Genomic DNA, 12,547 nt, shown 5'->3' on the forward strand with positions numbered 1-12,547 from the left:
ACCCATTTCAAGGAACTTACTACACATGCTTAATAGCTTTTGAACTAATTACCATACGAAGAGGGGAATGGGATGTACCAAAATTATGAATATGTATTTGTATTTTGCATATTCAATACTTGTATAGATAAAAGAACTGTGTAATCACCTGTAAATGGTGGTGTGTATTTGGGAGCTATCCCGCACGCTGGCCGGTGTCATAATAAACATACACTTTCTAACTTTAAACTGTTAAGAGACTTTTTGTCCGTCACAGTTGGATATCAGTACTAGATCAATATCCATATTTTAATAAATCAAAGGATTACCCTTAAAAGCAATAGCCTATTGCGTATTCAGATATCTCATACATGATTCAAACATTCCTTTCAAAGTAGGGTGTTTCTGCTTAATTTCAGCTTCCCTCCCTCATGTTATAAATCAGTTTTCTTGGTTCCTTGTAGTGTGAGTTTTCCTGATAAAGAGGCATTAATTCTTTTCTTGGATTTTGGTGTCTTGTTGCTGTTATCCTTATGAAGAATTTCTTGATTATTTTTTCCATTCCTTGAGTTAGTTACAAAAAGTATCTTACATCACATAGTTTCTATTTTAATATTATGCTATAGCCTAAAAACCATATTTACCACACTACTTAAAAGAGATTAACACAGCATAACTTTCCAAAATAACTTATATATTATTCACTTTAATATTTGCGAAGAGCCAATCATATAATATGCATTTTTCACACTGTGCACAAACACACAGCTCCACTGCCTCTCCTGGGAATTTTGGGATGCTGTGGCAGCATTGGGCACAATTTGGGGGTCAGATGCCCCTAGCTCTGCCCAGAAGGAGCTTTTTTAGCTGCAAGGAAGGTTTTCTGGTGGTTTTTTCTGGTGCTGGGGACAATTCAGTGCCTGTGCCATGTGTCTGCTGCTTCACACTGGCCAAGCAGGAAGGCCGAGCTGGAGCAGTGGCAGAGGAGGGAGCGTCTGGAGCAGGTGGCCCATGGGAACAGCATCTGGCCATGCAGGTGGAGCAGGAATACTGGGAATTCCTCAGGATGCTCAGGTGAGGCCCACGGGAGGAAGCTCCATCCCACCGCCACCGGAGCTCCGGCATGCCTGGACTTGTTCTCATGTGCTCAGCTGCAACATCTAGCTAGACAATAGTGTCTCTGGGGTGAAACACTACAGTTGCTGCTATTTGGTTCAGTCACAGGGGCCAGACAAGCCAAGGCACATCCCACCAGCAATATTGATAAATTCCAATAGGTCACTGGGCATCTGAGCCGACTGTGGCAGCATCCAAAGCCACTGTCTCTATGCGTCTGGACCGAGCATTGCCAGGGTAGCACCCCGCAGCTCTGGGAAGTGAAGGGGTGGGCAGGGGCGGGGCAGAGCCCTGTGCATTCCCCATGCCCTGTGCAGGTGAAGAGGACAGGGATGGAGCAGCTTTGAGAACACCTGGAATCCAGACAGGGTGACTCCCCACAGCCCCACCACGGCAGCAGGGCAGAGCCACTGCTCGGTATTACCACACTTTTTCCTCTTGTCTGGCAGCCGAGACAGAACCCAAACATTCTTTCCATGAGGTTCCAAAAGGCGGCTGCAGGTTTTGTTTAAGAAGGAGGCACCCAGTCAGATTATGGAGCACATAGCTGTTGTCTTTGCAGCAGTTCTGTGGCTCTCTCAGTCCCTTGGCAAAAGGGAAAAAATGATCAATGGCTGCATTTCCGGACTGGTTCCCTCGCAGCTGCACTTGCTGGTGGGACTTCCAGCCAGTCCTGCTCTGAAAACCATCCAAGGCCCTCACAGAGCCACTGCTTGGGCTCCCTTTGGGGTTTGTGCTTCTTGCAGGGCTGAGCAAACCACAGGCAGGCCTTTTCCACCCACAGAATTCTCACCTCTGCAGCAGCTCTAAAGCTCCCACAATCAAAGCCAAGGGGGTGCGCGGAGACCCTGAGGTGCTGGCTGCCACCTGGGGCTGGGCAGAGCAGGGCTGGGCAATGGCCATCCCTGTGCAGTGGGGCTGGGCCATGGCTGGGCCCCACCCTTGGATGGCCACTGGCTTCAAGGAGGAGGAGGTTGGGAGCTCCTTCCTGCCTCCAGCTCTGTTCCCAAGCTGCTCTTCCTGTCTCAAATCCTGCAGGGGATGAGCAAGAATAGAGAAGTCTGGACCTCCTTCCCCAGAGCTGCAATTGCCCAGGACAGGACCCCCTTGTCCAGCGTGTGTCCCCCGTGGGACAGGATCCCCCCAGGACAGGACTCCCCTGGATGTGCCAACCCAGGACAGAATCCATCCCCTCCATGTGCCACTCAGCGCAAATGGCCTCTTCTTTCTGCTGCAGGAGAGAGAAAGTGTTGGGGGGCACAGCCAGACATCCCCATCCCCCACAGCCTCCCCAGCCCTCCCTGCAGACCCCTCACCCCTGCTTCCCCCACCCTGGACTTCCCCCAACCCATTCCCTCCTCAGATGCTCCCCAGGATCACAAAGGCTGAACTGGGGTCTTGTGAATTTGAGGGATAAAAGAAAGGAAATGGAAAGGAAAGGGAAAGGAAATGAGGAAAAAGTCACTGAGAGTGTGGGAGCACAGACCCAGTGCACCTTGGTATCCCCTTTTGGTGCTGACCAAAACAATGGGTAACCGAGAAGGCAGTGATAGGCCCTGGGTCACCCCAAAATCTGAGGGTCTCCACAGCCCAGGACCCCCATTCCCAAGGAACCCTCTCCCCTTCATTCCATCCCCTGAAATACTCCTTCCATCAGGACCTTGATTCTCCCAGGATCCACCCTCATTCCTTTGACCACCATCCCATGACCCTAAATCCCTGGAGACTGTGTTCTTCTGGGACTCCCATTCATAAGTCTCCCCAGCCCTGGGGAACCTCCATTCTCATTGCACCCCCATGCCTGGTGACTCCCCCTCCTCATGACCCCCATTCCCCAGGGCCCCCATCCTTGGGTTGCCCCTTTCCCCAGGGACCCCCATCTCTGGCTCCCCAAACACCCTGAGCCCCCTACTCCTGGGAACCCCATGTCCCACCATGTGCCACCCAGCCTTGTCCCCAGGCTGTCCCCACCTTTCTCACAGCCTGTCCCCCGCTTGTGGCCACCCTGCCTCCACCAAGTGCAATCTACACATGAGGGCGAGATGTGACCTTGCTTCCTTCCCCTTCATCTGAAGAGCTGCCACTCAGGGCACAAGTGGCCCCCAGTAGTGAGTGACAGCCAGTCCACATGGCTGGGGACACTGGAATGGCTGAGAAGGTGGTGCTGCTCCTGTGGGGTGAGTGCTCTGGGCACGGGCCTGACACCCTGGGAATGGGCCCTGGTGAGACAGAGAGAGGTGGGGAGGGGGTACAGAGGGGCTATGGGGTCCCCAGAGGTCCCCAATAGCACCAGAGTCAGTGCAGGTGGTGACCGGGGCCGTGAGGTGGTGGTGGGGACAGGAGAGGGGGGTCAGGACAGGAGGGACAGGAATGTGGGGAGAGGCATCCTGGGACTGGGGCAGCTGTGGGGATAGGGACAGGGACACAGGGATGCAGGGACAGGGAAGAATCATGTGGATGGGCCATGGGGACAGTGGCCATGGGGCTGGTGGGGGTGACCCGTGCCAGCACGGGGTCCCCATGCCTGGGGTGTCCGCAAGGTTGCCTTGTCCTGCCTGAGCATGGGGTAGCCCCGGTGTCTCCATCTCCAAGACATTTGTGCCACACCAGTGTCTGCACAGGGACAGTTTGGAGACAGCCCCTACACCCCGTGCCCCTGTGCCTCTGTCCCCAGGATGCCACCCCCACCCAGCCCTGTCCCTTTTCCCTTCCAGCCCAGACCCTTGGCCTCATTGGTAAGTCCTTGGCAGATGCCATGTCCCCGCCCTACTGTCCCCAGTCCCCCAGTGGCTCTGGCAGGCTGGTGTTCCCTGTCACCCGCAGGCACTCAGACCCTCCAGATCCTCGTGGAGCCCCCCTGGACACCAGCGGTGCTGTGGGACCAGGTGACACTGACCTGCCCGGTCTTGGGGACCGGCGGTGTCACCACCTGGTACAAAGATGGGCAGCGCTGGTTACAGGAGGGACCCAACCGCCTCCTTGTCACTGAGAGTGGCACCTATGAGTGTGACAGACGTGGCACCGGGCGCAGTCCCTCCGTGACCATCTCAGACGGTAGAGGGGGTTTGGGTATCCCCAGTCTGGCACTCATAGGGACCCCAAGGGTTCTGGGTGGGCTCAGCTTCAGGGGTCACTTCTTGGTGTGACCAGAGCCTGTCCCCTGCTCTGAGGACATCCCAGAGCCTCCCAGGGTGGGGGGATTTCGGTGCTGGATTAAGGGACTCCTGGTGTGCTGGGTGTGACCCAGTGGGGGTCTCTATGAAAACGGGACCACCCGGTGTGACAGGACCCTTGTGTCCCACAGCCCGGTTGGTGCTTCAGGTGCCAGCACAGGTGCTGCTGGAGGGGGACGCTGTGACACTGCGCTGCCGGCGCTGGCGGAACAAATCGGTCACTGGAGTGCGATTCTACAATGGGGGCAAGGAGGTGGGGAGACCCCTCAGTGGGACCGAGCTGTCCCTGTCCCTACTTCAGATGAACCATAGCGGCCACTACAGCTGCGGAGGCTGGGTGGACTCTGAGCTGTCATCGTGGGCACACTCAGTGCTGGTGACAGTGACAGTGCACGGTGAGAGCACCACCCCCATGGCTGGAACTCCAATATCCTGACAGCCCCAAAGACACTTCCCAGCGGACTCACAGTCACAGTCCTGACCTCCCCTCTCCTTCCCAGAGCTCTTCTCGGTGCCGGTGCTGGAGGGTCCCCCCGAGCCTACCGAGGGGTCCCCCCTGACTCTCAGCTGCCTCAGCACCCCCAGCCCCCTGCGGCCCCAAGCCTCTCTCCTGCACGTGTTCTACCGGGATGGGCAGGTGGTGGGGGGCCCGCAGTGGTCCCCGCAGCTGCTGGTGCCTGCCGTGGGGGTCTCCCACTCGGGGAATTACAGCTGCGAGGTGCACTCCAAGGTGGGGGCTGTACGGAAGAGCAGCGCCCGGCTCCGCATCACGGTGCGCAGTGAGTGCGGGGATGGGCACGGGGAGCTCCACACATCCCTCCCAGGTTCCCCATCCTTGCTCAACTCTCTGTGTGCCACCCTCCCATCACCTTTCCTGGTGCCCACATCCCTCACCAGGTCCCCCCACCCCTCTCTAGGTGCACCTCTCTTTCTCTGAGGTCCCTTCATTGTCCACAGGTCCCACCATCCCCTTCTGGGTCGCCAAAACCTTCCCTGCGGTTCCCTTCAACACTCTCCATGTGTTCCCTTGCAACATCTCCCATCTTTCCCTGGGGTCCCCTCCACCCATTTCCAAGAATCCCCCCCATCTCTGGACCCCCTTCTTCCTCACAGGGATCCCCCCACCCCTATCTGATTCTCCACCTCCCTGAGTCCTTCACTGCTCCCTGGTGTCCCCCACTCCTCCCATGTCCCCATTCTCTCCTGTGTTTCCTCACAGGGGCCCTGCTCTCAGGTGTGTCCCTGTCAGTGCAGCCCCCGGGGGAACAGGTGGCACTGGGGGACCACCTGGTGCTGAGCTGCTTGGTGGCCATGGGGACAGGTCCCCTGTCCTTCTCCTGGCATCGGGAGGGCTCGAGAGCACCGCTGGGCACCGGCCCCCGCCTGGAACTGCGCCACATTGGGGACAATGACAGCGGTCGCTATCATTGCCGGGCCAGTGATGGGGACAATATGGCAGAGAGCCCCACATTGAACATCACTGTCCTGGGTGAGCGGGACCCTTGGGCTGAGGGTGATTCCACCCACAGAATCCCCAATTCCACACATTCTCATTCCACCTCATCCCCTCCACACCACCCCCATCCCAGCCCAGGTCACAGCCCCCACCCCTGGGTGTCACAGACAAGGAAGACTGGGACCAACTGGGTTTAGGTATCGCCACCCAGAACATCCAAGCCATGCATCCCTAATCCCAGCTGGCACATCCCCCACTCCACATCAGGTCACATTCACCCCACTGAGTGTGACCCTCCCAGGGCAGGGAGACCCTTGGAACTGGGGTTTTGCCCCCATTGCTATGCCTCATCAGACACATCCCATCCCACCCATGCCATTCCGCATCCCCCATGAGGTGACGGCCATCACCACCCTTGGACACAGCATCCCTCATCCCACCCTCACCTCACCCTCATCCCATCCTCATCCCTCAACCCTCATCCATCACATGCCCTTATCCCACACCCCATGATGACCCCCACAACCATGGGGCCACTGTCCTGGCTGAAGGAGACCCTCTGTCTCCAGGTGTCACCATGCAGATCCAGCCCCTCCCCCTGGTCTCAGCCCTGTCTCTCTCCCTGCAGTGCCTGTGGCCAATGCCACCATCACCCCAGGTCCCCTGTCACACCAGGTGTGGTCAGGTGACCCTGTCACCCTGAGCTGCTCGGTGCAGGTGGGCTCAGCCCCTGTCACCTACACCTGGCTGCACAATGGGCAGGAGGTGGCCCGGGGTCCCCTCCTGGAGTTCAGGAATGTCGATGTGGGACATTCGGGCACCTACCAGTGCATGGCCACCAACCAACTGGGAAAGGACGGGCACCGCGTGTTCCGGGCACTCAGCCCAGAGCTGGCACTGGAGGTGACACCACCGGCACACATGGACACAGGTGGGGTCACACGGGATCCCTTGGGGGCTGCAACACCTCCAGGATTCTAGGTGACCCCGATGTGTCCCTCTCTGTCCCCAGCAGTGGCTGCAGGGGTCAGTGTGTCCCTCTTGTTCCTGGTCCTGCTCGTGGGTGTCATTGGAAGCTGGCACCGGTGTCACCACCTGGGTGGGTGACAATGGATATGGATGGGGATCCTCTGGCCAAAGGGAAATCCCCAGGTTGGGGTGGACAATGGGATAACAACAACTGACTTTGGCTCGGGATTCCAGAGGGTCTTCAGGTGCTCCTGTATCATTCCAGGGGGGCCTTGAGCAATATTATGATGGTACTGGGACCTCCTGGTTGGGCTTAGAAGGTATTGGAGGGTCGTGCAGAGATGTTGAGGAGGCTTTGGGAATCCTGGGACAGTTTACGGGGTGCCCCTCCCTGTCTGGGGAAGTTTAGGTTCCTGGGGGTTCAGCAGTAACATGGGGGGTTGGTGGTACAGGGCTGATTCAGGGCTTCTGTGGGGCTTCAGGATGCTCAGGAGGGCTGGGAACCATCAAGGGGCTGGTGGGGGTTCAGGAGTCCCAGGGAGATTTGGAGGTCCTGAGGACCCCCAGGGGTTCAAGGGCTCTGGGGCCTCCATTGTCACCTTCTCCACCCTTTCCTTTGCAGCTGCCAGGAAGCCCCAGGAAAGGTGAGTGAGACACTCCAGCCAGGACCCTTTTTTCTCCCTCTACAGACTCCTTCCGACACCCCCTTTTCCCCACAGGGCCCCACCAGCCACTCTGGAGGAGGGGAAGGTGCTGGACAGCAAAGATATGATCACCAAGAGGGCAAGGAGTGAGTATGGGGGATAGGGACAGGGACATGTCACCCACAGGTGTCACCCTCATCCCCAAATCGGTGTCTCTTGCAGGGCCCCCCCTCATCTCCCCCCTCCAGCACCCCCTGGTGACCTATCCCAAGCTGCTGCGACCCCATGAGCAGCCACGGGACGACAGTGACATCTATGAGAATGTGCAACGACACTGAGGAGAAGGGGAGCACTGGGGGCACTGGGGTTTCCCCCTCTACATGTCCTGTTGTTTCCCATCCTGTTTGAGAGCAGGTCACAACTTGGGGTGGGGGTGGCTGCACAAGCACCAAGTGCTTCCGATTCCCCAGCCCAAGTAATAAGGCAATACCCTCTCCCACTCCCAGTGCCCCCAGGTACTCCCCACTCCCCCTCCCAGCACTCCCAGTATCCTCAGGGGCTCCTTACTCCTCTTCCCAGTACCTCTCTATTGCTCTCAGAGAATTCAGGGGCTCCCCATTCCCTCTCTTAGTACCCCTATGATCCCAGGGGCTTCCCATTCCTCCTCCCAGCACTCTTTCTTGGTTTAGAGACAAATTTAGGGGAAAATGCTCTGGAATGAGTGTTTCCTCTAAAGAGAAGGGCTTCAGTAACCCCTTTTGCCAATGAGAAAAATGAATGCCAGTGAGTGGAAGTAAAAAAAAAACCCTCTTTATTTACAAATGAAGTGCCCACACGGCAGAGGAAAAGAATTTAATAAACGCTAGATAATGAACTTTACACATGCCCACAGCAGCACAAAAAAATCCCCAAAATCCCAGGGCAATAAATAAATGGGCTGTCTGTGTGGTAAAGGGGGGGACAAAATGGGGGCTGGCTTTTGTCTCAGGGAAGGGAGAAACACGAGTTCATACAGCAGCTCGGGCAAAACAGGTGGGAACCTGTTGAACTTCTGGCATTGGTCTCCTCCTCACAGCAGATGAAGCTGGTGGGTTTTGGTATCCTTTCTCTTGTTGGTTCATCTTTTCCTGAGCTCTTGGGCTGGCTGGGGCAGCTCCTGCAGACTCCCAGCTGATGGTCTAGGCAATTGTTTGATCTCAGACTGTCATGGTTTGGCGCTGGCGCAATGCCAGTGCCCCCATGAAGACATATCCTCCCTGGTATCTGCTGTGAGATGCGATCAGAGACAGAGCAAAGCAGGCCTCCACTTGTGAACAAAGAAGAAAAAAACTTTATTATCTTACAACTAGAATAAAATGAACACACAGAGAGCAAAATGGAAACCTTTCAAAACATTTCTCCTCCCCCCACTCAATTCCTGCAGCATAAAACAAAACCTTAGATCTTTATCCAGTCCATCACCCTTCAAATAATCAACTCTTAGTCCATCTCCACCCTTCCGACAATCACCTCTCATTTCGTCAAGGAAAGAGGAGTCCCCCTTGTGCCACAGGCTTCCCCTGGAAACATCACAGAGTCCAGTTGTGTTTCCCCGTCACTCAGCACCACCTTCGCGACTTCTTCCTTCCATGTCCAGTGCTCTCACCACTGCACATGGACCAGAGCTGCTTTTAGGGTTCTCTTTTCAAGGATGCTTCGCCCAGTTCCAGGAGAAAACGACAGTCTCTCACCTTTTTGGGACACTAGTTCCCCCCAATATTTCACCCCTGGGGCCGAGGGGTCTCGAGAGCACAATCACCTCCTCACCCGTCGTCTCCGCTCACATCACTCCTTCGGCACCAAGCCATCGCCTCCCCCTAAAATGCAGTCTCTGTATTACAGGAAAGGTTCTGTCCATGGCCATACAAGAAAAGTCCGGCCAAAAGCCACTCCATCATCTCCTCCCACCTAGAATTCTTCTCAGCTTATCTCAGTCATTCTTCACTTGCACAACGTGCATCATACTTGCATGTTTCCTCCTACTTTATTCCTGTCTCTCTTCTCCTTTAACTCCCGGAGGATCAGCATTTGCAAGGTTTCCATCATCCCATAGAAGGGTTAAAATCACAGTCTCTACTCATCCCGAACTCCCACTCTGGCCCTGCCGGGCACTCTTCTCACCGCCTCCCCCCTTCTCCTTCTCGGCCAGGCCAGTGCTATCAAATTTCAAGGTAGCACTGGCAGCTCTCTCTCTCTATCTCTCCCTCCTGAGAAAGGAGGGCTGCCCGATGCCTCACAGAGTTCTTCCACCCTTCCATAATCTGTGGGGAACTCACTCTTGTCCTGCTGGGGCCAGGGGCCTTCACCTCCCGTCTCTGCCTAAGGCTCCGGCCTACCTCCCTCCGGCCTCGTGGCTTCTCCTCCCCCGCCCAGCCTGCAGCTGGGCAGGGGAGGTCTGACCTCTCCATCCACCGGAACCAAGAGAGTGTTCCCCTGGGAGTTCTTTGCTTTTACCCCTGTGTTCTCAGAAGCGTATCCATATCCTCAGTGGCCAAACCAGGTGCCAATATTCACATCTGAGCACCTATTGGTTTGACCCCCACCTCACAAAAACTCACTTCCTCTCAAACCACGACACAGACCAAAACTGAACCCAGCAGTTCAAGAATAAATAACACAGAAGCTGCCAAATGATTTATACTGCAGCCTCTGCAGGCTAACAAAAAACCAAGCTAGTTAAGCCACAAAATAATGTCCAATTCACACCACACTGCACCCAGAGTGCTCCAGACGGAGGCTTTGAACAAAGCCCACGCAGGAGCTCCGAGGCTCCCACCCTCTTCCAGACCCACTTTAAACCTACAGCAGCCATTGCTGGGCATAAAGCAGGCGATCAGGAATAAGGCATCATCATAAAATCACCCCAAGACATACCCCCATGCTCCCAGTGGCTCCCCACTGCTCCTCTCAAAGCCAGGGAGGCAAAGAACCGCTGGTATTTGCCCAAAATGCAGCTTTTGGATTAAACTGGCAGAAATGTTTTTTTTTTCTCCAGCTCTGGGATTCTCTAATTCTGGGCTACCACTAAAAGCCAGGGGCCGCTGCCCCTCCCACTCCCAGTGGAGGCACAGAAGGCGAAGATCTGAAAGGGCTGAGAGAAGAACAATTTCCCGCAAACAGCAATGAGAGAACAAAACCAACAGCAACGGCAACAGGATTCAGAATCCCAAGGGTCAGAAAAGGAGCTATTTCCAGGGAATGCCCCTGACAAGAGCCCCACATGGCCAGGGCGTTAGTCCAGTGGAGAGTGGCCACTGACAGGGACTGTAGGGGCCAGAACCACGTGCCACCATCACTGAGAGGCTGTGCAGGACATGACGGAATTCCAGGACCAGCTGGAGTGCGAGGCAAGCAAGTGGTGCCCCCGTGGACATTGCCAAAGCCTTTGTCCCCATTCCTGTGGCAGCAGAGTGCAGGACACAGCCTGCCTTGACCTGGAGGGGTGTCCAGAGCTCCTGGAACTGACTGGAAACTGAGCCCTACCTGTGCCACAGCCTGAATCTGACTGCCCTGGAAAGGGGGAGGCTCTGGAACCCCCACAGGACCTTTGTAACATCCTTGTATGGGGAACACAGCAGAGGAGGGGTTTGAGACAGGGGAGAAGAGAATTCAGAGCCTCCTGAAGGCTGATTTGGCCATTCAAGCAATGAAGATCCAGGGCCCTTCCAGATTCCTCTGGTGGAGCAAATGTGCTGGGGGAATGTCCGGGGCTTGTTCCTTGTTGGGGGCTTTGCCTGGAAATGGTTCCTTTTGTGACCCTTTGGATTCTGAATTTTGAGAATTGTTCAACAACCTGACTGGGACCCTCCTCCTTTCTGAGCCGAACAGGGCAGAGTTGAGCAAAACCCATTTCTCCTGGTTTCATCAAAAAGCTGAGTTTTGGGTCCAATAAGAGGGACAAGGGTCCTGTGCCCCCTGGCACTGGGGGAGGGAATGGGGAGCCCTTGAGGGTACTGGGAGCACTGGGAGCACTGGAATGGGGAGCTCTGGGCAGCCCCACATGGGAGTCCCCACTTGTGGCCACCCGCAGGCATGGTGGGCACCCATGGGAGCTGGGAGGTGCCCTCAGGCATGGACCTCAGTGCCCCCTCTGCCCCCAGTGTCACAGCACATTCACGCAGATGTCACTGGTGTCCTGCTGTCACCCGTGGGGAGCTGGCAGCTCTGTGTAGGTCACCTGGAGGGATGAGGCACAGGGGGGCTCTGTGAAAGACACCGGTTGTGGAGACCTGGATGGAGGGTGATGCCTGTGGGTGATGTGCCCCTATGTCCCCCTCCTACTCACCCCCTGCCTTCTTGGTGCTCCTGACCTGGATCTACAGCACCTCCCCTGCCTCTGGGGGGCTGAGGCTCTGCAGAGATAAAGGTGGTATGTGTGGGTCTGGGGGGGCTTTGTGGTGGGGGCAAAATGGGGATTCAGACCCGGAGTCACCCATTCACCTTTTTTGCTGCTTCCTGAGGGCTGCAAAGGAAAGGCATGAGGGGTGACTGTGGGGTCCCAAGGGCCTCAGAACACCCTTGGGACCCCTGACTGTCCCCGGGACCCTAAAGCATCCCTGAAGCCCCAAAAATATCTTGAACCACCCTTTGAATCCATTGAGACCCCAAAGTCCCCAAAGTCCCTCCAAACCCCTGACAGAACCTCCAACTTCCCTCCACAACCCCGCAGGACCTTCCCAAATTCCCCAGGATGGCCAGCTGAGGTCTCTGGGGGCTCAGCTTCACCCAAGTCAGGAGCTGTTGGTGCCACCCTATGGCCCCTGTACTCTAGGGGTGCTTTACCCCAATCCCTGGGACCCCCATCCCCCACCCTCCCCAGTTGTCACCCACCCAGATGGTGCCACCGGTGCCAGCCCCCAGTGACAGCCAGGAGCAGGACCAGGAACAGGAGGGACCCACTGACCCCTGCGGCCACTGCTGGGAACCGAGAGGGACACATCGGGGTCAGGCTGAATTCCAGGTGTCCTGCACTCCCCATGTGACCCCGTGTGACCCCACCTGTACCCCAGTATCCCTGTGGTGTCACAGCCAGGACCAGCTCTGGGCTGAGTGCGTGGAACATGCGGTGTCCATCCTGTCCCAGCTGGTTGGTGGCCATGCACTGGTAGGTGCCCAAATGTCCCACATCAATGGCTCCAAGCTCCAGGAGGGGCCCCCAGACCACCTCCTGC

At 56.4% G+C, this 12,547-nt stretch overlaps 1 protein-coding gene across 12 annotated transcripts; it reads left to right on the top strand.

Annotated features, from left to right (window-relative positions):
• Window positions 1–3,136: 3,136 nt before the first annotated feature.
• On the top strand, window positions 3,137–10,645 carry LOC119711487 (Fc receptor-like protein 2). 12 transcript variants are annotated; one of them, XM_038161777.1, is made up of 11 exons: window positions 3,137–3,272; window positions 3,810–3,830; window positions 3,919–4,149; window positions 4,400–4,663; window positions 4,769–5,047; window positions 5,488–5,757; window positions 6,353–6,655; window positions 6,737–6,823; window positions 7,316–7,337; window positions 7,413–7,483; window positions 10,372–10,645. In XM_038161777.1, the coding sequence occupies exons 1-11, from the start codon at window positions 3,224–3,226 to the stop codon at window positions 10,500–10,502; spliced, it is 1,728 nt and encodes a 575-aa protein (XP_038017705.1). In that variant the 5' UTR covers window positions 3,137–3,223; the 3' UTR covers window positions 10,503–10,645. The 12 variants fall into 12 exon arrangements, with proteins under 12 accessions (XP_038017705.1, XP_038017699.1, XP_038017707.1 ...); XM_038161771.1 differs by having other exon boundaries at window positions 3,770–4,149; XM_038161779.1 differs by lacking the exon at window positions 3,919–4,149.
• Window positions 10,646–12,547: the final 1,902 nt, after the last annotated feature.

The sequence above is a fragment of the Motacilla alba genome, chromosome 25 (genome assembly GCF_015832195.1).
Source record: "Motacilla alba alba isolate MOTALB_02 chromosome 25, Motacilla_alba_V1.0_pri, whole genome shotgun sequence".
NCBI classification, from domain to species: domain Eukaryota; kingdom Metazoa; phylum Chordata; class Aves; order Passeriformes; family Motacillidae; genus Motacilla; species Motacilla alba.

Bases quoted from the DNA above. Each gene is read 5' to 3' on its own strand.
- LOC119711487 (XM_038161768.1), top strand. From the start codon at position 3,560: ATGGGGACAGTGGCCATGGGGCTGGTGGGGGTGACCCGTGCCAGCACG. The intron at 3,831-3,918 runs GTAAGTCCTTGG...TGTCACCCGCAG, and splicing joins CCAGACCCTTGGCCTCATTG to GCACTCAGACCCTCCAGATC. The intron at 6,824-7,315 runs GTGGGTGACAAT...TTTCCTTTGCAG, and splicing joins GCACCGGTGTCACCACCTGG to CTGCCAGGAAGCCCCAGGAA.